Source organism: Ptychodera flava, chromosome 11 (genome assembly GCF_041260155.1).
Source record: "Ptychodera flava strain L36383 chromosome 11, AS_Pfla_20210202, whole genome shotgun sequence".
Lineage (NCBI taxonomy): Eukaryota > Metazoa > Hemichordata > Enteropneusta > Ptychoderidae > Ptychodera > Ptychodera flava.
Genome location: NC_091938.1, coordinates 15,074,151 through 15,101,634, shown reverse-complemented (window position 1 = coordinate 15,101,634; position 27,484 = coordinate 15,074,151). Strand labels below are relative to the sequence as shown.

General features: G+C 38.6%; 1 protein-coding gene across 2 annotated transcripts; it reads left to right on the top strand.

Moving 5' to 3' along the window:
* Positions 1-146: 146 nt before the first annotated feature.
* LOC139143598 (uncharacterized) lies at positions 147-24,386 on the top strand. Of its 2 annotated transcripts, none has more exons than XM_070714064.1 (19): positions 147-338; positions 1,148-1,302; positions 2,313-2,433; positions 2,975-3,319; positions 4,561-4,684; positions 5,523-5,662; positions 6,182-6,329; positions 10,174-10,357; positions 11,325-11,470; positions 12,519-12,734; positions 13,122-13,345; positions 14,830-15,061; positions 17,416-17,573; positions 18,304-18,419; positions 19,159-19,418; positions 19,968-20,199; positions 20,567-20,673; positions 21,116-21,289; positions 21,636-24,386. In XM_070714064.1, the coding sequence occupies exons 4-19, from the start codon at positions 3,312-3,314 to the stop codon at positions 22,935-22,937; spliced, it is 3,771 nt and encodes a 1,256-aa protein (XP_070570165.1). In that variant the 5' UTR covers positions 147-338; positions 1,148-1,302; positions 2,313-2,433; positions 2,975-3,311; the 3' UTR covers positions 22,938-24,386. The 2 variants fall into 2 exon arrangements, with proteins under 2 accessions (XP_070570165.1, XP_070570164.1); XM_070714063.1 differs by having other exon boundaries at positions 148-338; positions 2,975-3,114.
* The last annotated feature ends 3,098 nt before the right edge of the window (positions 24,387-27,484 follow it).

The following is a 27,484-nucleotide window of genomic DNA, read 5'->3' as shown; positions in this document are numbered from 1 at the left end:
TATGGCACGAACAAGTCTTTTCTTCTAGCGTCATGATAGATTGATGAAAAATTGTGACCTTCCATAGACAGTTGTGATGTATGATGACAGCTTTGGGGTTTGTTATGTTGTCATAGCGACCATCAGACAAAGGGCAATGCCCAATCAATGGCCGCCATATTTATGTGTAGTCAAGAAGGTTCGCGGTAGCTGCCGGTATGTGGCCATGATGAGTCCGGTGTTCCTGTATCGTCGCCATTTGTCTTTGGCTGAGCTGACTTTTGACTAGACTAGGAACGGACTGGACAGATCTTGAACGCCGGTGAATGCGGTAAAAAAGCTGTAAGGTCATATAGAAGGTGCGTACTGACCTATATTTTCACGTTCAACCTGATCTATTCGGAGCGATGCACAATTCTGTGGTGTAACTTCACCGAATCCCTCCACTAAAGTGTGAAGCTCACAAACCTTGACCCCGAGATGAACGAATTCAAATTATATAACACTTTACTACTTTGCTGCCCTCCTTTATGGTGCATACACATATTTAAAGCGTGTACTGCGTGTAGATTATCTGATATCAGAACTAAGCTTATGGTATAGTCAGACTGAAATGCAACATCTATAGTCAGAGGGTATGTTTACAATTCAAAACATATATTGTGGCCTGCAAAAATAACAACCACCTTCAGATACGAATGAACACAAACATTTAATCTTCTCGACCTCTTCATAGTTACGAAAACGGAAGAGAGTATCTTTTAACTGTCTGCCGGTGCTCTCATGCGGGTTCACTTGAGGTCAAGTAGATCGTAAGACAAATTTGCATACTAAAAGCGTACTTAACTGAGTTCCCTCAGCTACAGTTACGCCTCGCTGCTGTCGGTAAATATATCCCTGTGATTTACCTGTGCCTGACACGGCCCTCTGTGAATGTCTTGTTGACATTAGATCCAGCCGATATAATACATGTCAAAGTTTTACGTACGTTGCTAAGATTTTACTGCGCGCAGAATGGCCATAATGTAAACGAAATCGGTAAACTCAGTTAAAAGGAATTTTACATGCAGGAGTCCTGATTGTGGCACTGAGACTCAGTGAATTATACGCTGTCAATATATATAATTACACGACCAATGATGGTGTCTACTACGTCTGCATGTACCAGATAATGGCGGAGGGCGAAGATTGGGACGAGAGAATTGCATCCATACTGGAATGCCTCAGGGATGCGACAGACGAAGATTTTGGGAATTCCAAAAACGAAGCTTACAAGATTAAACAGGAAGTTGAGGACAAACTGTATGAAGATGCACTAAAGAGGTGAGCAAATCAGAAGTTAAACCGCTATAGATGTTGATATTCTTGCTGCTGACAAAGAAAGCAATGATTTTACCATGATTCTTTGTACACGCAGTGCAGAAGGTATATTATATGAGATGTAGCTATGGATTCGCAAATATGGTACTCAAGCCAGGCTTGCTTTAATCCCGTGTCTGAATCTGTACAGCTTTGTTATAATTGATTGATTGGCGGTTTCTATGCAAAAAATTTCAATTTGTTTTCATGATTTATTCGTTGCGTTCACCAATATTTGGAAAGAGGAAGGAACAGGGTGGTTTAGTAGTACGTCATTAGGTGAATAAGCATTTTCGGAAATTGCGGTCTCTGCTTGAGATCACACAATCTCGGGACGGAACAACCATTGTTATAATACGACAGGTGTGTTAATTGCTTGGGAAATCCCACGATACTTCACATGTTAAAACCGCCTGAACCGCGGGCGTATTAACAATGATAGCAAATGGCGAATGTGGTCGTTGCCACGCGCGTCACAATAACGACTGATACGTGTAGTCGCGTCATGGCACACTATAGGTGAATTTAGTCGGAAGGACAGTCGATGACATCGAAATAGAGAACATCATGTTCCTGGCGATTCGTTGTCGTTCTGTCATATATGTTGGTGAATACAACAGCGATACGCCTATACAACATTTTAATTATTGACCAGTTACTTTAATCAACGTTGTATTCATAGCGTGAATAAACACAATTCCTTCGATGTATGTATGTTGCTGTTAATGATCAATTTAGAAGTAATTAGGACAAGTTAACGTTCAAATACGTTCAAGTTTAATCAATGTCGATATTGCCTTCAAAGATCATTCCCACGGATCAACATATCGGAGGAAGCGATGACAAGATTACATTGCAAAAAAAAAAAATAAATTGGGAAACAAGTTTAATTAAATTTAGAACTTGAGGAACATAGCAAATTTTAATCAGAAAAGTAAACACTATCTATTTGCTTCGCGTGTTATTTCATATAGCAAGGGAAAACTTTCCAAACACCTGATTGACGTCATCTTGGTTTGTATGGATAAGAAAACAATAGGCCATCTTGAGATCGTCCGGAGAACTGCCTACGACAAGGATGCTATCAATTGGAAGGTACGTATGCCAATACCATGTACTCACATCGTGCAATGACGGTCATACAAACCGTAGAGGGCGTTCTTCTGTTAAAATGTGTGTACTTGTGCGTAAAATGTCCAATTGTTTTGTTGTACCATGATCGACCCTAAATCTTTGCATTGGCTCTGTTGTTGTGGGTCTGTGGATAAACTGTCTTTAGGGTCTATGGTTAGAGCCACTGCAACGTCAAGACGAGAAAACAGAAATTTATTTCAGATGTTGTAAGGAGAAATGTTTGGTATGCGTTTAAATCGTCAACTTTTGAATTGTTTCGATGTAAGGCTTCTACAACTCAAAGTTGACATCAATATTAATTCACCATCAAAAGTTGAACGTTTTGAAGGACAATATACTTTCACGCTAGAATAGTACAATTACATATAAATTGACAGCTCACTTGTTGCGTTATACCGCAAGCTGAATTGTAGACACTCTGTGAATAACTATTCAGTTTGCCAGTTTTCTATGTACCTGGTTTGCTGGCACAGAATATAGACAAAAGTACGGTTCCTTTCAGGCAAACATCGATGGAGCAATTGAAGTCAGCAAGAAATGGCATGACCCTATGGAACATCCTGATTTAGATGATGAGGAGAAAAGGGGGGATTATCTTGATGCGCTAGAGAGGGCAAGTGATAAGCTTGCTGACGCTTTCGAGTAAGTAAACGAGAAAAGCGGGCGCTCTTACCTGGATTCCAGATTGTGATTTTCTAACCACTGTGACACATACTTTCATTGTTTAACTCGTCAAACTGATAAGGATCCAGACTGTGTTATATTGTTCTAAGTTTCCATGAGCGCCAACGATCCACGAGGAAAATGAAGCTCGTCTAAACTTCGCTGATAACAACTGCATGTTAAGGTAACTTGGAGACTTGTAACTTTTCTTGTGCTCGGTCTTAGCCGAGGATATTAGTTTTTCCATTAATATTTGACGCTTTTTAAAGAGGCACTCCCACTTGGTAACATTTTTAAAACATATTTTTTTAATGCCAACAGTCGATATTTGACGTGGCGACAGCGCGCGGATCGCGAGATATACATAAAAACATGTCATTTCCCGAGCGTATTTTTCACATCCCGAAGTTTTACGATCGTCTCTGATTTTGACGCGAAATCCCCCGAGGGTTTGTCGTTGTGCTGTTTGACGGTATTCTAGGGAGTCTTAGACTATAATAAGTTCGGACGACGCAATTTTACCTCCCACTGCGAAGACTTTATATACAGCATTATGCCTTTACCACAGGTCAGTTTTTGAAAACTTCTTCTTAGCTTTGTCGTTTTCATTATTCTAAATTAGTTGTATTATATTCTTAACCAATACCACATAAACATAAGTTTTTACGTGTAAAATATTAGCCGCCTCCGATGACTACATTTTGTCGTCTGCCACAGTGCGCCGCGCGCGTGGTATGCGTCTATGCATACCACGCGGCGGCCGCTGTATCAACCGCACGTAACTGTGCTAGTCACCTATGCGAACTCTGGTGGAATCAGCAAAAATTGTTTTTCGTTTTTACGCCAAGTCAGTAAGACTCAGCTTTCTCCCACGGGGCATGACCGATCACCGACGCGGGTAGTACTGTGAGGTACAGCAGCGTTAGCGTAGACTCGTACTCCATAGCTTAGTTGGCAATGGCCCCAGTGCCGAAAGTTCGATGTTCGGAAGCTGAATTTAGGTGGGCCACCGGAATTCAAACTTTTACTTTTTGGAAGACATGTTTTTATCGATATCTCGCGATCCGCGCGCAGTCGCCAAGTCAAATATCGACCGTTGGCGTTAAAAAATGTGCTTTAAAAATGTTACTAAATGGGAGTGCCACTTTAAGGTTTGATATTTAAATCTTTCATTTAGGAAAATCTAACTCAGGAATAAAAAGTGGCATCAAACACTTTTGATTAATTTAAAAACAATTTAGAGATCCTATTTTCCCAAATTAGTTCCAACTTTGTCATATAAACATTTAAGTTCTAACGCTACAGCAAAAAATTCCAACTTACTGTTTTTCGAGAGTTGAGTGAAGGTACAAAGAAACCGTAGATACTCGCTCGGGTGTCTTTGGTACGATGTAATGATGCGAAACTGCTTTTTATTTTGTAAAGGATGTTCCACATCGAGAAAAAGGTCAGCCCGGTATGGTGTGACTTGATCGAGTATTGCTGTAAGATGGACAAAGACCCTCACTATTATGTAACCGATGAATTTGTCTCCAAAACAAAGTTTCAGGTCAGTCGGAAATGTCACAATGGGGGCCAAACGTCACTTTACAGTCGAATAATGCGTTAGGGTCTGCGAATCCAAAACATTGTTTAGACTCGTCGACCTTAGCATAAAATGGTAATGTGGGTACCCAGAAGGGATACCATATTGCCATAGTACACACGACCAAATACACAACCACTGTGATACCAGAAACTCAGTTATATGCTTAAATCGCACGAGAATATGAACATAAACTTAAGAAAAACAGAGTTTTTTCAAATCTTTGGTTGTTATCATTTTTGCAAAAGATTTTCGTAAGCAAATTGTCTCTTCCCATGGCCAAAGGACAAATGTACTCTGGTAGAGCATCCAATAAGCATGTGTTCAGTGTTAACTATTACTTCAAATGCAAATATGCGTATCACGTTGAGGAATGTGTTTCTTTAATGATTTGAGTAGTAATGCATATTTATTAAGTACAAATGACAACCAGTCACAGCACTACAATTTATTTTCGACTTTAAGCAGAAGGCGTTGCCTCATGTATCACTATTGCATAATGTTTAAAGCGCTTGCAAACTGTCTTCTCTGCTCAAAAGTTCAAAATCAAGTAGCATTTAGGTTGTGTTTTAGGGTTCGAAAAATTAGAATCCAACGACAAGATTCTGTGGTACCGTAACTATTAACAATAGCTTAACCATCTTGCTCTGGTCATCTAGGTAATTCTTCGGACAACAAATGAGCACGCAAAAGAAATTATACTGAATTTGTCTCCTTTTTAGCCTAGTTGTTCATCTGCTGAATTTTTTGTCGTTGAATAAAGTGAAATGGTGCCATTCGATTTATGTGTTTTTGTTTTCAGGGTAACGACAAGAAAGTAGCCGCCATCATGGATGCGTACGTGGCCCTGATCACAAAACCTGATTTCGATATGCCGGAAGGTAACAGCAAGAAAAGAACGACCTTAGTTGCTATCATCGACTGGATCACCAGTTACATGAAGTAAGGTTCCGATACATGGTAAAATGGTTGATGAAACTTACAAGGAAACTATCTATTATTGATACATTGTACATGGACAATTACTATACGTATGACTAATCTAAATAATGTTGTCAATGGATTTTATATCAGCGCGCTGTCATAGTAACTTTGCTGTCAATGATTTTCAAGGCACTTGTTCCTTTCCTGTCTAGATCGATATGGACCTCCTTGCTCGGTAATTGTAAATATGTACGGGAAGTCACATTATCAAATTATTCCGAAGGTTGGTCCCATCAGGTTGTTCTGACCGGAGCGCCCACTTTCAACGATGCGTTTGCACTGTATGGCCAACTGCGTGGCCAACTTATCGTTTGTACAAAACTACTCAGAATACCTCTACCGGATAATTCCGTCGACTTCCAGATATTCACAGCGTTCGCACATAGTTTCAGGTCTCGAAATCGTAAATTTAGGCTAATTGGTAGATAATCTTTATCTTGACATAGCATGTTATTGTTTGTGTTTTGTTTTCTTCAGAGATTCCAATACTATTCACAAATACTCGGACCTTTTGGTCACCGCATGCGAGGAATGCTTCAAACACGATCTTGAAGAGACAGGGTACACGCCGTTGTCTTTCTGGGGCGAAGTGTTGAGAATGATAGTCTGCCACATATGGCTCGGTGTAAGTATTATCTTGTGATCGACTGTCAGTACAATCTTCCTACAGCTATACACTGTACACAAAATATGACCAACATTTTCTCTTTCGTTTATTTGAGACAGGCATAGAAAATACACAACATAGAACATAGAAAATACACAACATACAATTGACGGGGAAAAACAAACAATAGCGATGAACATGCAAATCAAGAATAAAAAATTAAGAGACAATATCTAGATACCGCTCTAATAATACCACTATTTCAATGATAGTCTTGAAACTTAAATGCATTTTCTTCAATACTTTCACGTCGAACCGACTTGGTCGCCGTCCATCGTTTTCATTTTAAATCCTTTGATCTTAACGCATTAAGCTTTAAGGAAGTGAATTAGGGCCCTATAGAGACAAATAGAGCTTAAGGGGGCGCTGCACCCAACACAGTGTATTTTGCTCAAAATCATTTGTTTTGCAAATAATTGATTTCTTAATCGTAGATTAAAATAGAGATGGGGGCTCACCTTTCAGCTTTTCAAGCAGTCAAATATTGCCTTACGTAAGTGTTAATTCATGAAATGTATGCCAATCACCCGATTTCCTGGCTTCTCCTTTCTCCAAATTTCAAGATTTCCAAAGAATTAAATCCACTTGGCTGGGTCAAATTTTCTGAAATTTTCACAATATGTTCTTAAATACTACATAACAAAATAACTGTTTTGTTTAGCAATAAATTCTTAAATTTTGAATAAAAGGCATTTTATTTTGCTTATTATTTTTTTGAATCACTTTTTTGAGTTGTTTGAGTCTATCAACTTATGTCAATTTAGAATGAGGATAGATAATTGAAAATAAAATAGTCGGTTTTTTTCTATTTTTCTACATATACATTTCAAATGAAATATTACATTTCAGAAAATGGTATCAAGTTTCAAGTTGAGGTGTTTTTACCCAAAATATACATCCCCTTCATCCTTCCAGTAAATAATTGCTATCATAGTAAACTTTAGATTCTCTGCTTTTTGAAAATATATAGTATGGGGTAAGCCTAATTCACATGCCACGTGCCGCGTGCCAGGGACTCGTGAGAAATTATAGGGAGGAAGGAGGGTCTAATTAAAAAGAGTATACGGAATCTAGGAATTGCGTTAGTTTATACATGCCCAGAGTATATTACATCACATTTCAATGACAATGTTTTACTTTATTCAGGCAACACCACATTACCCATCTCAACACTACCTTTGTTACGCCAAACTTACAAAAGTTGGGGATTGAAATTAATTAGATGGAATAAAGTCTTTAGAGTTTGACCAATTTCGACACCTCTACACACAGACCGACTTTGTCTCGGAGCCGAGTTGTCGCAGAGCGGAGAAGTTTGCCACTGGCCGTGTTCTCATTGTATTCAAATTTATTGGCATGTAAAGACCGGTACAATTGTGCATTTTGTCGCAAAACCTTCGCGATCTTTGTGACAAACTGATAGTGAATCACAGTGATATTTGGGAAAGGATGTCAGTAATTGTTTTCATTACCAGAAAGTAAATTGAAGTAATGCGGAACAACAAATGTTACGGTAATAACACAGCGTGTAGGTAGAAAAGTTGGCTACTACGGGATACGCTATCGGTTCACGTGATCGCTAGGTCGGAACAATTCACACTCAAAGTCGATGCCGAAAAGACAAAGTGAAATACTATTGGCTGATAATTTAAGTTTTTCTCTATTTTCCCGCCTTTGGTGCAATGTTGCGAGTTGCGTCACAAAACGCTGCATATTCTGTGGAATACTACAAACCATCAGCATCGCTTTTTTTGAAGCCATGGATTATCTGTCACAAGCACTAATCTTACCAGCCATGCTAAAATTTAGAACACAAAATGGTTTACTCGCGACAAAAAGAGTGGAAATATTTCCGGCCTCACAAACCAGAGATACTGAAAATTGTATTCCATAACGTGCAATGGACTGAAAGGGAAGAGAGCAGCAGTCATGTAGGAAGACCGCTTGGTGTTGTTATCAACGTTCCCCTGTAATTACTAGTACCGTGATAACTGAAGTTAACGATACGCACTATATCTTTGTTCGCTTAATCCAGTTTGAATTGCAACAACAGTATTCCCCCGAGATCTGATATGCGGCATGTCTGGAGTGTGGAAAATTCACTTTGTTCCATGGGAATGTCCATATGACATTTCTAGTTTTAGGCAAAAAAAAGAAATGTTTCTGGTGACAGGTCTTTCTTTAAAAAAAGGTGCGGCGACGCGCATTTTATTATTTTTTTATTTTTATTTTTTTCCCTCAAGGGAGGGAGGAGGGTCAGTTTTATAGTTTTATCAATATAGTCACATATAAACTGTTCATGCAGTCACTGATCATGCCCCCCAAAGAATTTTCTCTTTCTCTTCAGACATTTTGGTTTGGTGTCAGCGACGGCCGCCGGCCACAAACAGAGAAAAAAAGGGTGACGCGCTGTTGTTCAAGTGACGCGCACGCTGACCAGAAACACTTCTTTTTTTTCTTTTTTTTTGGCCTTAGCGGCTTTTTATTGCAACACGTGCTGATTTCAGCCCCTTAACGAATAGTATCGCCCTATTTGTTGGAACGCCACTGCACTGAAAATCGGCTGAGGCACAGTCCTGATCCTGCACAATGCATCGAATCGACAGGCTTTTATCACCGTTATGCGATAGTGGGCCCTTCAGTCACATGTACGTTTTTGGAGGGACCGTGGTTCCAGCCTAAAATTCGTTGAACAAGAAAGGAAAGTCTCTGGTTAGCATCACCGTGGTTAACTGGAAATGCATTTGTTTACGCATTGAGGTATAAAGAGAGAGTCGTCTTTTGCTCGTGATTATGACTCCAAGACTGGCCAAGACTGTATCGTGTTTCGAAAATCAATGTTGACCTGGCCTGACATCAGTATGCCTATCGCGTTCATGGTAGGCCTGCCCGCAGCCTCTGTGTTGTGGTGGGACTGTGGTTTACTTGCACGCGTGCGAAATACAGCGTTTTGATTGGTACCTGTCAATAGGTTTACGCCCATACCAGTCACAGTTCGATAGACACCATAGGACCTAGATATTTGCAATATAGCAACCCCTTAACATATGGTCTGTGTACAAAATCAATGTACAGAATTTAGATTGATCAATTTTTAATGTTACAAATTTGCGTGCAGTGTGATTTTGAAAAATACTGGCCCTCGCTCCCTATTATTTCTCTCAAGTTCCTTTCTGCATATGCACAGAATTCGCTAATCATTCGCTGGTCCCCAGTTCATGCATTTAGAAGGCGGCGTTGAAGCCCGAATGTTTATTTATTCATGAAAATGAATCAATGAATTAAATTTGAGTGAAAATGCACCTACTTCTGGCTCGCGGCACGCGACGCGTGGCACGCGGCACGCGGCACGTGGCACGTGAATGAGGCTTACCCTATAGTATGAGGGGGTTTCCTTGTCATCTCAGACGGAAAACTTCTTTGAAAAAACTGTTGGCAACATGCAGCTCCACCTTTAGTTATCAGGGTAAAATACGCTGGACTGATCATCTCTGCAGCTAATATTACATATATCACCACCTCTTTGCAAATATCCAAATAAGGTATATAGAAACACAAGGACAAGGCCTCGTTAGGGGGCGCAATTTTGTTGCACACCACACAATCAAGCTTGCAACTATAAATGCACATGACAAAATTTCTTCTATGTAATTTATAATGCAGGTCGTACTTTTGCTTTAACCCGAAATTACTACAACTTTAGTGTTACAAATTGTAACTTTGTGAAGCGAAGAACTTAGCACACAACGGCAATGGAACGTGAGCGGAATCAGCTGTTTATTTTTGTCCTTTTAACCAACAGACAAACGCAAAAGTGATGCAGCCTTTCATGCCATATGTCATGAAACTAATGAATTGCGAAGTAGACGACTTGGAAAGCCTCATGGAAGCTATATATCCAGGCATGCAAACCTCCGCAGAGTTGATATACCCATACATCAACGACGTCATAGATGCTTGTGTAAACGGAAAATTTTACGTCATCCGTAAGTATAATAAATGCTGAACACAGAAATATCCTTCTTGGCCTTTAAGTGACGTCGATAATTATAAATGTCGCCAAACCATCGCCATAAAACCGAGATGTTCCATATTCAAGCAAAAGTGTAGCCTCAATAACTCTAATCAGAACATTTTCATCGAAATTTTCATCGAAAGTTTTCTGAATTTCCGAATCCTTTGTTAGGTCAAGATATAAACTTTAAGGTAGTATGCGCCTCGAAAATGAAAGATATAAACTTTTGCTCAAACTTTTCTTAAGGAATCTTTCAACCATTCTCTTTCAAAATCAAGAATAAAAATCAGGGATAACCGTGCAAATTTTAGTACTAGAGAAACAAAATACCCAATATTTACCAATACTTGAAATTCAAAATGGCTGCTATTCCTAAGTTAACTTTATTGAGAAAAATAAAATTTTTGATTTTTTAAAAACTAAGACGGTGAAAATTTTTCCTACACCAAGAGCTTTAAAATGAACTTCCCAGAGAGTAATAGATTATAGAAGAAATGTAAAAGTTTGAGAGTTCAAATATCTGTCCCCAAGTCGCGTTCTACTTTAAATACCATGTAAAACACCAATGGGAGGTGAAAAAACTAGCAGGCAATGACGTGTTTGTGTACTGTTCTGCGGCTGTATGGTTTATGATGACGTAAGGTTCGGCAAGGAAATATCATCGCATGCTTATTGGTTGATTAGACAATCGGTGCTTTTCCCGATCATTCAAATGTGTTCTCATTCATATTGATTATTCGAGGACGTCTGAGGAAAAGTAATCGTCATTTAGCACAAAAACCGTAGACTGAGTATTTTCCAAACTTTGTCATTATGGCCACAGACAAGGAGAAACCTTGTATGTGTTATGGCGTGTGATATTGGATAATTTCTTCGCCATTCTCAAAGAAATTCAATATCCGAGTGAAAAATTGAATCTGTATCTCTTACTTTGATAGCGGCGATAAAGGGGGCTTTTAAGGAGAAAGAAGACGAAATCATGGCAAGGTTTGATGAGATTGCTGAAAAATTTGATGAAATTGGACCCGGACAGAAGTATGCTATAATTCAGCTGTATGATGACGTAGGAAAGAAACACCCACAAGTAAGTGCGATAATTGCAACGCTACTTTGTACACAATGGAGTGTGTACGGAGGTTATTGACTTCGCAGCGAAGATTAAAATTGAAATAACCTTACCCATTCATTATCTGTCAGCTCCTTGAGCGTGGATGGTTCTTTTAGAAACAGTAAAATTACACATATTGAATTCCATTAAACAATAATCCGTGACTTAAAAATGATTAATAATTGGGCACTCTCTGCTATTCATCGCACCCTTTCAATGTAGCTATTTTCTAACTATAAACTCAGAACCAAAGCATCCTCAGTGGTAAACCATAATTGATAATTTGCAGCGCAGGATTTAATCAAATGCTTGTCAGATGTATAGACAGAATAAAAAGCATTAATTGCTTGCCCACACATATTTGACTTTTGTGAATGGGTGAATCCAGGAATTAGAATGGAACACAGTACAAACAAAACTATGTGCACAACGTCAATAGAAACACGTGTATTTCCATACGCTTATGTCCAAGTGAGTTGGTTTGTACAGGTGTCACATGATCTCTTACACGTTCTGCATCTACAGAACACCGTGCCCTCTTTTTATGAAGGAGTATATCAATTCTATACTGAAGGGATTTCACGTATAAACTGCTATGAAAATGTTATGAATTAGCAATAATCACCCCAGCGACTGATATACCGCGAGATTTTGACCAGCTCATGTGATATATTCACGGGCGATAGCGAGTGCATATATGGAGTGACCTTGTCAAAACTGAGTGGTATACTCATCGCTTGTGTGGTTTATTGCTATTATAACACAGTATATTTAACGTTTCACGTGAAACGTGAAAAAAGAGGATTTTTCTAAAGCTGAGAGCTCGCGCGTGTTCAAACCATGTTTTATCAAGAACATGGTGCTATATTGTGAATACAGCATGGTGGTTATTTCACGTCTCGACCAATCAGATCGCTGTATTTGTATAATGGTATAGTATGGTATGGTATTGTATAATTAGTTATTTTTACCTTGTAGTTATGCTAAACGAATGAATGTTTACTTTCTTTCTTTCTTTCTCAAGAGAGTTTTGCCATACAAGGATCAGCTTCTTGAGTCTCTCAGTGACTTCACGACCTCATCGTTGGCAGCAATGGCGCTGGTTTCTATCATCGCCGCCGATCCTAAACAGTTTGACGACGAGGACACCATAAGTAAACTGCTAGCAGTTCCTGACGCTTATCCCGCCATGATATACTACAGTAACCAGGCCCTGGCCGTCCTTGGCAGACTTGATGAGGTGTGTACAATCGTATGGTTAGGGAAGTATTGGCTAGTGAGAAGTTTGTCAAAAAGGCAGTCATTAAATGCAGCGATATCTTAGTCTAGTCCTGGCCGCGAGATAAATAACAATTCATATCGGTCTAGCTATAGGCAAGATGAACAGTTGTGAATGGTCATGTTAATTTTAAGCTAAGGTTACTAAACATAAGTATTTCTGCATAAGCCAAAGGCGTGTGTTTTCTGTTTGCGTAGTTTTATTTCTGTTTTACTGAGGTGCTTTCCTAATTGTTGAAAGAATAGGAGAAGGACAGAGATAGAGAAAGAGGGACAGACAGACAGACAGACAGACAAGCAGACAGACACAGCTTTAATCAATCGTGTATGTCGCTTACTGTTTTATTAGGAAAAAGCAGAGAGGTTTATGAAGGTGTTTGCAGAACAACTGGAAAACCCGATCTACTCGCAGCAGGTCACTACCATTATTATGACAATGAAACAATTGGCGGGCACCGAGTACATCCCGGTTCTTGAAAAGTATAAGGATCTTATCCTCTCGTTCAAAGACAGTGCAGTCGCAGGTGTCTCTGAAATAGTCAATGGTGTCATGGATTTGCTCGAAGGAAGAACGTAGGTTTCAGCTTAAAGTACTAGTCACTGTTGTTTTGACGAGATATCTTCTCGATAAAATGAAGGTGGAATGCGCCTCGGGAACAAACATTCCAACTCTCAATTTTTCAACATTCTTTTCGTCTACCACTCGAGTAGGATAACTTTGAAGCTCTTGGAATAAATGAAGTTTTCATCGCCATATTTTTTGTGAAAAATCGAAATTTGATTTTTCCTAATAGAGTAGAACAAAGAGATTGAGGAATCATTTTGAATTTTAAATGTCGGTAAATTTTAGGATACTTGTTTTGCCGTTAATAAAATTTGCACACTGACCCCTCGTTCTTATTCTTGATTATGAAATACGAAGAAAGACAAAGAATGTTTTAAAGTTTCCTTAAGGCAAGTTTGAACGAAAGATTACATCTTTCAATTTCGAGGCGCATTCTACCTAAGGCCTTTTGATCCATTGCTAATAACCCTTCAAAAAGACTGACTATGGTATTCGTCAATGACAAATAATACTGCACAATGCTGTGATAAAGTTTGGAATAATTTATGTTTTTCGCATTTAATCTGTTGCGAGAAAATTTCGTTCCTTACAGTCTATCGGCGAGAATTTATATTTTTGCAAGATACATCTGCAATAAATTTTCACCGATTGCTACCGATTGTAGGAAAACTAAATTCTTACTCTCTGATGGCAAGTTTTATTACGCACGAATGGAGTACGAGAAAAATAAATGCTTTTAAGTTAAATGTGAGAAAGCCATATTCTTGCGATAAAAAGTCAATTCTCGCACACTTCTCGTTACCTCTTCTCGCTATCCTCTCTCAGTGTTCGGTAATAGTGAAACATGAACAGTTGTAAAAATTCGTTATCAAGCTCTCGGCTGTTTTAAAATCATGGCACATGGTCATTATAAGTTATCAAGTACTTGAAACTTCACTTCTCTCATATTATGCCTTTCTTTCAAAACTTTAGCTCGGTTATTGAACCAATCTTTTTTGAGATTGGGGATTTGGCCGAGCGGTTTTGTCTGTCGCTTTCTCCGCTAGGTGATCGGGTACCGTACGTTGTGAGTTTGAGTCCGATTGAAACCATCGTGTTATTTGATAAACCAGTTGACGAGTTGAAAGAAACTAAGTTCTATTATTAAGTGCAGTGAGACTTTGTCATCCAACTTTGCGTATTTCGTATTGATCTCGCGGATGACGTAACCGGTTTATGTGTGATACCGTGTGAGAGTGCATTGACATGAAAAATAACAGTGCAATATCAAAGTGTGCTTAAAATCGCGGGCATTTTGATGTCTATCAATGGATCATATACTATTTAAAGCAGCCGCAAATGTCGGAGCTAAAATATTGTATTTAGGCATTCCGGGGTTATCAAAGACGATTTGAACAGTTTTTTGCAAAATTAAGGGAGAGTAATCTAGAATGTTTTGCTAGACGTCTTGCTAATGTCGTTCCTTTTTATGCTTTCGCCTCTCTCAAAACAGTCTGGCGGCAGTAGCTGACCAAATGGCTGACATACAGGACGACGTCGAGGACCTTGACCAACGCGTCACCACAAACGCGGAAAATGTTCAACAGCTTGACGAGAAGTTGGACAACCAACAGCAGGAAATAGACGCGGTTAAGGAAGACGTTAAGGAGCAAGAAGAACGCCTGGACGAACTGGAAGAAGTTGTGGATGAGACCACGGAAAAAGTTGAAGAAATCGATAGAAAGGTAACATCACTCACAGATTTTGGGGTCAATACATTTTTATGTTCATCATGAAACCTAACTAACATGTTTTAGCTATTGCATATACGTAAAGCTCATCTTTTTTACCTTTGTCACATTTTGCCCTTATTTATTCGAATAGCTTTAACAACATGGTGTAATCACTTTTGTTTATTTGATTCTACTGTGACAGAGACAGGAATATATAGTGCAGCTACTACTGACTGCAAACTAAGTAAATAGATTGATGCGCAAAGGGTATGTTTAATTCACTGTGATGGCTGACATGGTGACGGAATTGTTTGGCTGAAAAGCGATACTACATACCAATCCTAATGAAGGCAATACAGCGTAGTTTACACAACGATATCAGCACATTCATATATTTGTTTGATGGACTGGAAAGCACGTTGCTCGAGTTTCTCTTTCTCGAACACAACACTATTGACTTGTGTTCTGAGTGATAGTGTAAAAAGTCTTTCTATGAAAAAAAAGCCCGTGTAGAGATTTGTTAAAAAAGTACCCATCATTTTCAAATACGCGCATTTACATAAGTCATTTGGTGGCATGGTCAGAAAAAATCGCCTTTGTTAAAATTTCCGAAGAATTCTCATTTTATGCAGTCATGTAAAATTCACATTGTTTTACAGAAAATAAAATCATCTATGGATAGACCCAGAAAAGAGATCAGACCTCGGAGTGCACGGAATCAGACCGGGAGATTACGAGAAATGCGCGAGATTGAAGCATTAAAAGAGAAATGTTACTATCTCGAAGGCTGCTTAAAAAGGAATAATCTGGTGTTCTTCAATTTTCCATTATCATGCGAGGAAAACGATTGTCGTGGCTTCATTGAATCTTTTGTTAACAAACACATGGACTTGACATTGAAATATGACATTGAATTTGCATATCGCGTTTCTGTGAACGGAAAGAGATCTAGTGAAAAAGGGCACGGTCCAATTATCGCGAGATTTATGAGTCACCAGGACAAACTGGTCATTCTATTCAATGCAGCAAAATGCTTGAAAAATAGACCATATAAAGGCCGGAACATTTACATAACAGAAGACTATCCGTATGACATTCGACAAAAACGAAAGAAATTGCAAGTAGTTGTTGAGAAGCTGCGAAAAGAGAAACCCGGCTGTAGAGCTTTCCTGTCAAAATCAGCCACAATAAAATACTACGATGAGGATGGTGGACTCAAAATTTACCATGCTTGATTGAAAAAAAATGACATTAAATATCTTTTTTCAGTAATAATTGCTATCATTTCTCCTTGAAAAACATGGAATTATAATACCTTTTATTGGGACTTTTTATATCATATCCATGAACTTAGCCCGAGAAAGCCAGGACAACTCCTCAGATTACCACCAAGAAGATTAAACCCACATCAGATTCACTGTAGAGCCGTCGCAAAGTAAAATGTCGACCATTCTGTTGTATATAAATCTGGTATTGAGTTTTTTACTTTTTTAATAAAGTCTTATATTGAATAATCGGTCATTTACCAACTTATTCGTCATTGAAACACTCCGAGCGAAAGAGTGATTCCTGAAAAATACACTTTTTTTCTGATGAGATCATAGTAATAACATCCTCGCAAGTGCCGCTTTCTTTCTTTTTTGGTATACATTGTGCTTCTTGCACAACATTTGGTTTCAGTCAACTCTCTACTTCATCGAAAGGTTGGTTTATTAGTAAAGCGAGAGCTGCATGAAGTCAAATGTTAAATTTGTCTTTCTATTTGATGTAAAATATGATACAGGAACAGTGCATGATGTTGTTACATTTCTTGTCTGCTATCTTCTATAGCTACAGCACATGAAAATGTGATGAAAGAATGAAAATGACACAGTATTCTTAACTTTTCTATCCTGAATTTGTCTTTAAAATGTCCCGTTAAGGTAGTATGCATCTCGAAAATGAAAGACTTTAACTTTTGGTCAAACTTTCATCAAGGAGTATTTCAACTATCGTATTTCAAAATGAAGAATAAAACACCAAGGGTCACCGTTCAAATTTTGGCACCAGACAAACATTGCCCAAGATTTACCGATAATGAAAATTCAAAATAAGCCGCCATCCCTATGTTAACGCTATGGGGAAAAATAAAATTTTCTCTGTTCGAAACACTGAGACAGAGAAAGGTTTTCATACTCCGAGAGCTTTAAAATTAGCCCAAGCAAGAGTTGGTTCAGAAAAGAATTGTAAAAGTTTGAGAGTTCGAATATCTGTCCCCGAGGCGCATTCTCCCTTAAAACTGGCCATCGACAAGCTACTCCTCTTTTCTAGCACACATGAAAAGCTGCTCTTTGACCCTGTTCTTCTATCTGAATTAAACTCCACAGACTATCAGTAATGCCCCAGCCTGGTCACGTGATGTAGCAAAAATCCTGAACGAGGATGGTGACAATAACTGGCGTTTCCTTGCCATCAGACTTTCATATAGTCCCGAAGATGTGAGGAACTGGGCGACTGCGCATGATCCAACGATGTCCTTACTTAGGTAGATATAACGATATATGCAAACTCTGTCAACTGTAAGCGTCATTTCCGCCACAGCTGTTCATTGGCAATGCAACAGGTGACACTTTAACGCACCTTCTACACTTGCTAGGGTTAGTGAGTTGTTGTAGCATTAGATTGAAAATATTAACCAATTAGCAAACCGATACGTGATGCCATGGCAATGCGCTCGTACTAAATTTTGAGTTGCCTGTCTGTGTCTACCTCAGTTTCCAATATATTGAACGAAAGAAACAATATTGCTTTGAGCTAAATGTACGGTTGCCAAGCCGCTTTTTACGAAGACGTGTATAAAATTGACGCACGTGCGCTGTACCCCATTTTCCAAAAGCTATCCTTTGCTCAGCCGTTGGGGCAAACGTTTATGGCCATAGTTTGAGCTACGTAGCCAACGAGGAGCTGTGGATTCTTTTGTTTTTTCTTCTGTCAAGAAAGCTGATGAATTTGACATCAGGCGTGTAACGATGATCATAAGTGGCATCATATGAGTAATGAAAAGTGCATATTATGTAAAATTTTCAAAAAAGCATGTACCAGCGTTTTCCAATCACCCATGACGACAAACAAATCACCATCACATAGAAATTTTAATAATCATCGTTCAATATTTTGATAATATTGTGATAATATGGGTCAACTCGAGACAGTCGTCAAGTGAAGATCGGGGCAAATAATAGTCAACTGAAATATTCAATTGGTATTCTTTACAGCGAATGGTACACTACTCACAAAAGTGCAGAAGCAACGTACGCAGTCCTGACATCATTGAAAGAAATGGGACGAAACGACTGCGCTGAGATAATTGAAGATGCTCTAAAAGCGGCAGGTATGGGTCTTCCTGTGTAATTCATTGTTCTTTTACAGGTCATTTAATTTGCCAGACGGTACTTTAACAACTTATAATACCTTTTCTGAGGAAACTTAAGCGTATTATGTTTTGAGACCAAGTCAAGTGAAGGGTTGACATAATAAATGCATTATTCATCCTCGTTGGCAGTGCTCACATTTGCGCAAATCAAAGGTTACGTTAAAATGTGGAGTTGCTTTTTAGCACAATCAAATATTTGGCCTTTAAAGCCTAACTAGCTGTATCGTTTTACATTTCCTAACCTAAAATACAATCTAATATCGATATATGTTTTTGATTCCTATTACTGAGCCATATTATCTTTGAAAATGATAGTATTCAAATCGTGATCTTCGGTGCTGGATTTTGTCGATTATATTAACATGCTTGAACGTCACGTGAGGTGGCCATATTTGAGTTTGAACTCGAAAATCATCTAGTTGTTAAAATCTTAGTTGTGCGTGTTTCACCAATGTTGGAACGATGATTTTAGTCACACTCCGATAAGCATTTTTACACAAGTTACATTTTATTTCAAACAATCGAAATATGCAAAACGATACAGTAATGGGTCTTTAACCAAAGAAATTTCCTGTCACTTTACGTGACGAGGAAAATAGCTATAAGTTGTCTTACGTCTCTGCTCAAACTGTACGTGTCGACAGGGTTATAATCTGTGGTAATCTTTACAATATATTATTTCTCTCATATGTATCAGATGAAGCAATACCACAAGCGCCACCGGAATTCACCCATCCGCCTCCAGTTTTCATCAGTTACCAGTGGGACCACCAATCAGAAGTGAAAACGCTGAAGGAACACCTGGAAAATGCCGGCTATGAATGCTGGATGGATATCGGCCAAATGGGAGGGGGCGATAAACTGTACGAGAAAATCGATGAAGGAATGAGGGGCGCCAAAGTAGTGCTGTCAATGGTTACGGATAAATACTCTCAATCGAAGAACTGTAATCATGAGGTTGGTTTTAATTTAATCTGATCAAATAAGTTTTGAATGTGTAAATAACGACGAACTCATGCACAAAAAATGACACGCTAAACCTTCCCCATCTGTGTAGGAAAAAGTCCTGCTGTGATCCTTTATTGATACTTTTGAGCAAATATGTAAACTTGTTTTGCTTTTCTGTATGCATGGATGCGTCTCGGGAACATACATTCGGACTCTCAAACATTTGCAATACTTTTTTGTGCTGCCACAAGTGGGTTCTCATTTGAAGCTTGTGAACCAATCAAAGTTTTCACTGGCCATTTTTGTGAAAATTTGATATTTACTCATAGAGTAACAAGGGGATGGCGGCCATTTTGAATTTCAAGTATCAGTAAATAGCTGGTTGCTTTTGGTTATTTATTTCTTCAGTGCCAAATTTCGCACCGTGGCCCTGATTTTTATACTTGATCTCGGAAGAAAATGGTTGAACATTTCCTTGAGGAAAGTTCGGGCAAAAGTTTACGTCTTTTAATTTCGAGGCACAAATACCCTAATGTTACATGTGTCCTTTCGTTTCAGGTCAATTTGGCAAGCTTACTCAACAAACCAATTATACCACTGCTATTGGAAAACGTAGCGTGGCCGCCAGCAGGGCCAATGAGCGTCCTTTTCTCGCAGCTGCTTTACATAAATTTCAGACCTGAAAACGATTACGTAGAAGGAGATAAATTTTGGCAAGACTCAACTTTTGCCGAACTACTTGGTCAAATAAACTACCATGCCGCACCCAACCCGGAAAAGATATCTGAAGGTAAGACCACTCTTTCATAGTTTTGCTGTGTAAGAAATTTCTATCCTTTGCTCTTATCACATCACATGCAGAGAAAATCTTGTTATGACTCTGCCCGATCGAATTGTTAAGTGAAGAGTCTCAGGTCGTAGTAGCTTTCGTTTTTATGAACTCGCAATTACACGCAGTCTGTCGTTTGCTTGCATTTGATTGGCCGCTCATAAATATTTTGGTCACGTCTAGTGATGTGCTTAAATACTTGATGTGAGCCGGAGAATTACAGTCGTTGACGTTCAGTTACATGTAAATCAAACCATGCTTTGATTGGTTACTTGTTAGAGAAACGATCTGAGAAATAATATCTAACTTGTGTTACTATTCATCGCAGAGTATCGTGATTGGGTTCCACAAGTCGATGACACGCCTGTTCTAAAGCCTAAAAAGAAGGTGGTGGCGGTGGAAAAGACCGAAGAGAAAAAGGAAGGAGAAGATGAGGTATAAATGACATTAATTTTGTCTTTAAATTGATCCATTTCTGGTTATGAATTTGGCTTCATATGATCCACTATTATGTTCCATCCTTATGCTTTCAATTGTGTTTCCTGAATTTCAAGAACAACAGTGATTAGGGCTGTGAGAACGGCACATCCTTTACCCTTTCGTGTGAACAGCATAGGCAGAGGCAGCAATACAAGTGAACCCGACGAAATGAAAGAGTGGGTGCATTGGTCATGAGTCCGGGCTGTAGCCTGACCAAATTGTCAAGCGGGGCAGAACCTAGCTTCGCCAGGATTAGAGTAATTTAAATTAATTTACACATTGACAGCGTAAATTCGGAATATTCCAGGGGGCAAGCCCCTCCCCCAGGCTACGGCCCGATGAATAGACCGTCGTTTTTAAGACCAAGCTTCTCACAACTCCTATTGTTTTTCTACAGACGGAAATTTGTCCTGAAGTATTCATCTCGTACCAGTGGGGAAAACAACCGCAAATAAAGAAACTGTATTCTCGACTGACGTCACTAGGATATACATGCTGGTTTGATATTATGCAAATGGGAGGAGGCGATGCCTTATATGGCAAAATAGACAAAGGGATCAGAAATGCCAAGGTACCGTGTAAAACACTTCTACAAGTTGGGTTCGAAGGTTTAATTATGTACCGTCATGTCGTTTACTAACCCCAATTATTTCGCTAAAACGTAAATGTAGCCATAGAAGCGCAGTTGTTTGTGGCGCACGGCGGTGAGGGCGGTGTCGAGAAGGTCGCCGAAAGGTCACCCGTTACCTTATAATCAACATGGCAAATGTAGATATATACGGCAAAGTTCAAAATGTAATTAATTTGTTCAAAAAACTGTCTTCATGCAAAGAAATAAACCTTTACTTTTTTCTCATTCTTTTAGCATTGTGACCCTAAAAATAATATTCATAACATTTATTCTGTGCTGTCACTAGGTTGTCGTTTCTTGCTGTACCAAAAAATATTCCCTGTCGGCCAACTGTCGCAGAGAAGTGAGTCTAGCCGATGCTCTGAAAAAACCCACCATACCACTTCTTTTGGAGGGCATGGCCTGGCCTCCCGAAGGCCCCATGAGCATGCCCTTTGCAGAATTATTGTACATCGATTTCACTGACGCGGAACTTCAGGAGACCTTCGAAGGAGACAAATTCGAAGAACTCTTGCAGCAAATCGGTGTACACGCTCAGCCGCACCCCGAACTGCTACAAGACGACAATGAGTCGGAGACTGCAGCACCTGTCGCCGGAGTGGGCACGGCTGTTGAAACTCTTGCCCTAACGGAGGAAGAGGATGATGCATCTCTTCCAAGGAATGAAGATGAAAATGACAATGCTGAGAATGATGAAGTACCTGCATTAGAAACGAATGAGGCAGAGGAGGAGGACGATGAAGGAGCAGAGACGCCTGTCGTCGACAACGCGTCAATAGCAAGGAGGGACGGCGAGGACGACAAAAATTCAGAAGCGGAGCAAAATGGCTCGCAAGAGTTCTTCATAACAAGAGATATACCAGATGACGTGCCAACTCCAAATGAAGGGGAAATCACGCCTGTTGAGTCGGATGGGCAACAAGAGTATGGTGCCGATGAAATTATGAAGTTTGATAACAAGAGTGAAGATTCGGCGGTGGAGTCTCTGGAAAATCTTGCTCTCAGCGAGGAAGCGCCTCAAGAGAGTAAACAAGAAGAGTGCGAAGAACAAAATTCCCGAGAACATACCCCAGTTCAAATGCAATCTGACGAAGGGGACGGCTCTCTATTGATAACAAATGATGACATACAGCCTGTTTCGCTGAATGATCCAGATGTGTTTGGTTCGAGAAGATCCCCAACCATGTCAAACGATTTCCGTGAGGATAGCCCCACGGAAAGCTTGAACGCAGAACCCCCTGGGCAAACAGGTGATAACGAGAACGCCAATGACACTGCCGCGGAAGGAGGTCGAAAGATCACACCCGAGCCATACGTCATTTCGGAAGCCGATTTGTTATCTGAGGTTACGGATGAACCGAAAGATTCTGTGGAAGACATGAAAGAGCAAGTGGACAAAGATAACCAGAAACCGGCAAGTCAGCCACCTCAAAATTTACCAGGTGAACCGGATTACTCGGCGAATCAAACGAACAACACAGGCGTGTCACCAAACGAATCAAACAGAAACAAGATGGCCGAATCAGATAATGCGCCGCCGCCAGACATTCCTGTTGCTAAGCAGTCAGCATGCTGTGTCATCGTTTGAATACGTACTTATGATGTGACCATTTACAGTCACTATTCTTCTTATTTACAAATGTGACTCTACAGGTTGTCTGTGCATATTTTACAAGTATTTTCCTCGTTGAAAACTTACGACTCCCTGCACTGAGGTACTCTGTCTAGCTTGCGAGTCGATTTTCATAAAATGATTCTAATCTTGAAGGTTTGTACTTTATACGCTCTTGAAGGGCAGAATAGGAACACAGGGTGTCGACGTAATCCCCAATTGATCAGTATTTCGATATGATTATTTCTGCTTGTGTTTCTAACTTTCACGCCAGAGAATACCCGCTTAAAATCTATGATTTTTGAAGTTGACCGGTAGGCTCACATGAAATGAAATGTGCATCACTTGTGTCATTTACATTTTTCTTTGATATAAAAGGTGCGTGGTTCATTAAATATGCGTAAATCCTTGGTTGTCCATCGTTTCTCACTCAGCAGCTGTTTCTAAAATTCTGTCGGTCAAGTTTCTGTCAAAATCGATATTCGTTCTTGTCTAGTTCGGATGACCCCATTTCGATTTTGATTATTGCAAGTTAAGATATCTTAACGTCTACTTGTTGTAATATATTGTAAGATGACTTTTGTCTATAACTTTAAATTATAGGCTGTAGATGATGCTCTTATATTTTATGGTTATTGCAATTGCGCAAACTTGGCAGTTTAATTTGTATTTCAGATGATGCTAGTGTGATTTTAGTCAATCATTCTCTTGGGAAGCATAATACATTTAGTAAATGGCTTTTGTAAGTTCGTTAGTTCTCATAAATGATGCTGTTCAAATTTATTCAGAGTGTGACAAGTTGATATTCTGATATTTTATTATAGTAAACTAGTCCGAAGTGGTTGACTGCATAGCTGAGATATTTGGTTCAGACAGCATGTCATTATTATTTCATTATCTTGACAGAATCAATTTTTACTCATTCATACTTGTTCAATGCTAGCGCTCTTTAAAATAACCGTTTCGATTGCCTTGATATTGTTTTTCTTCCTGGTACGAGTATCGAAACTATTACTGTTTAATTAGTTGAAAAATAACTTGTACACTAGGGACTTTATATTGGGCGACATTTATCATAATCTCTGGATTATCAAATACCTCAACGAAGATCAGATTATATTCTTCACGCTTTTGCTTGAAATATTTACAATGAAAGAGAACTGGTCGCTAGGCGGCAAGCATGTTTGGAGATAACCCCACGTCACATATTTCTCATGACGTGAAAGGAATAGTTACAGTTCAACCGAAATCGGTAGTGTGTAGAGGTCGAGTTCTGTAATTAGAGAAAATATTTCATCTAAGACATTAAATTTGAGAATTCTGACTGTTAAAATGTAATTTTGTAATTTTGTACAATTGAAAAAATACAGATATATAATGTATAGTTTTTTCTTCAAGTGAATAAATCGACGTTAACTAGAAATCAGAAAATTTATATGCCTCTGGTTCTTTAATTTACCAGCAACGTCAGGATTTTACAGTAAAGTTCAACTTCTTCAGCATACCGTGTCTCTTTTACGGTCGAAGTATCGTAAATAGGTGATACAAAGTGTCCAGACGTGATGCGTAATTATAAGCAACTTTGACATCAAGACTCTTTTGCCTATTATCTACACTTGATGCAACTGCTACGAACTCGTGGGTACATGTAAGGGCAAAAGTCATTTAACTATGAAAAATTCAAGGTTTTCCGAAATCATCAAGCCAATTTGTGACATTACTAGCAACTGAAAACGAGGTTTGTCACCTTGGTAGGGTAGCTTGAGACGGTCTGATCACACATGATATCTACACGTACAGGAGACGACATGATGACTTTACGTTCAGTTTATGTAGACTAGCCGAATTTATGTATGATCGAGTGAATCTTTTACCTCTACTTCATATCATGAATGAATGAATGTAGGCAGGTCTGTAAGTTATTGTTAAAAACATCACGCTTCGACAGTACGAGAGATGAACGACGTCAACGCCCATCCACTGGTATTACATCAGGGTACCACTAGACATAGGATATATCTTGGGAGATGGTTAACTCTAATACAATGAACTGTACGCGTCTCATGCTGTCAAAACTTTTAAGATTCCGACTACTTTCAGGCGAGAAAACCGAGTGATCCACAGGGGAGAAGTAATCCTCCCCTCCATACATTGAAATTACAAGAAGTGGTAGAGAATCCGGGTATCCATCCCATGACTTACAATTTTTTACTCCACAATGGAAAATGATTCACACGTGATTCACACGTATAAATATACTGAGCTCACCTTTAACAATATCACTGTATTATTTTATTCGACCTTATTCACCAACATAGATATATTTGTCGCCTTCGTGACATAATCGCTTTGACACCTTCAGTTGATCATCACCATCGTGACTATAGAAGGAATATAAATACTTGTCTTATGGATAAAATATCCGGATACGTTGGTTAGTGTAGTCTCTACAAGCACCGTGATTACTTCCCACAGTAATTTCACTGAGACAAATTGAATTTACCTACAATATTACCCCAGGACCCTTAGGACTTGAGATGTTTGCCCAACTGGGAATAAACATTGAACGAATGAGCGTGTCACACAGGAACTGTCATTGCTGGCTACTTATTTTACTTTTCATACATTCCCTTCAGTTCACGAACTAAACTCGGCTTATTTGTCTAGACTTTATGAATATTTTTTTCTCCTCTCATCACTATCTTCTCGTCCCTTTTCGTATAATGTTATACACTTACTTTTGCATTGCTCAGTCTTGATTTTGTTCCTTTGTTCCCCCTTATTCACTTTTCGTTTGTCAATCACGTCTTTGAAATCTCAAAGATACTCATCTGGAGCAAATTTCGAATTCATGTGTACGTGTATGTATGTATGTATGTATGTATGTATGTATGTATGTATGTATGTATGTATGTATGTATGTATGTATGTATGTATGTATGTATGTATGTATGTATGTATGTATGTATGTATGTATGTATGTATGTATGTATGTATGTATGTATGTATGTATGTATGTATGTATGTATGTATGTATGTATGTATGTATGTATGTATGTATGTATGTATGTATGTATGTATGTATGTATCTATCTATCTATCTATCTATCTATCTATCTATGTATCTATCTATCTATCTATCTATCTATCTATCTATCTATCTATCTATCTATCTATCTATCTATCTATGTATGTATGTATGTATGTATGTATGTATGTATGTATGTATGTATGTATGTATGTATGTATCTATCTATCTATCTATCTATCTATCTATCTATATATATAGGTATGTATCTATCTATCTATCTATCTATCTATTTATCTATCTATCTATCTATCTATCTATCTATCTATCTATCTATCTATCTATCTATCTATCTATCTATCTATCTATCTATCTATCTATCTATCTATCTATCTATCTATGTATGTATGTATGTATGTATGTATGTATGTATGTATGTATGTATGTATGTATGTATGTATGTATGTATCTATGTATGTATCTATGTATCTATGTATCTATGTACGTCCGTTACATACAGAAAATTTCCTCTCTTTATTCAAAGAGGTTGTTCTCAATCAATTATTCTCGCTTTAAGAGTGTGTTTTAATTTTGTTTGGTTTCAATTAAAGGTATTGGAGACTGTTGGTATCAAATCACGATTTTATTGAAATATTATAGACTGAAACAGGGACTGAAGCATATTCATCATCCGGGGTCGCTCCATGTGTAGACAGCAGAAAAAGAATGATATAAAACGACAGTACCCTGTTATTCCAAATAGTCAAATTACAATTAAACGTAAATGAACAATGTATCGAATTGTCAAAATGAACGAAAAACGCAAGAAATGAATTGTCGTGATTCAATGCTCCTTGTGTAATTCTCACGTTTAGAAATTACACTCTGGTATAGCGTTTGGCAAATGATTTTCATGACACATGTAAAAATTGGTACAAGTCGATGCGATATCATTTGCCTTCGTATCTTTATTGTACGCTACTATACCTAGGACACTCCAATATCCGTTGAGCGAGGCATTATCAACTTCACTAACCAAGGATGTGTACCAGGCCAACGAATATGCCAAAATACTACCCATATGGCGAAACAAGCTTATAAATCGTGTCTTTAGTAGCGCCATCATGCGTTTAGAAATTGTTTGTAAGCAGTCAATTACATAATTCAGATAATTCGTTTCTGTGTCGTTTACCAGTGACCCAGAGGAACGCAACCCATGGCTGGCAATGTCTCCGATAGAGACTTTGACTGGCACTAAAATAACAATGTTAAACGCGATTTTAAAAGTAATGATGTCTCTATTGAAAGCCGAACTAGCAGCGGCAAATCACTATGCAGAACCGTCACCCGGAAGTGATCAAATTTGATCCTGTAGTTTATCATTATTTCACCATCAAATACCATCAACTCTCATTACATTGTCTCCTCATATCCAAATAAGTCACAATGATATAATCCAACCGCCATACTGCATCAAAGCATAGCAGTCAATAAT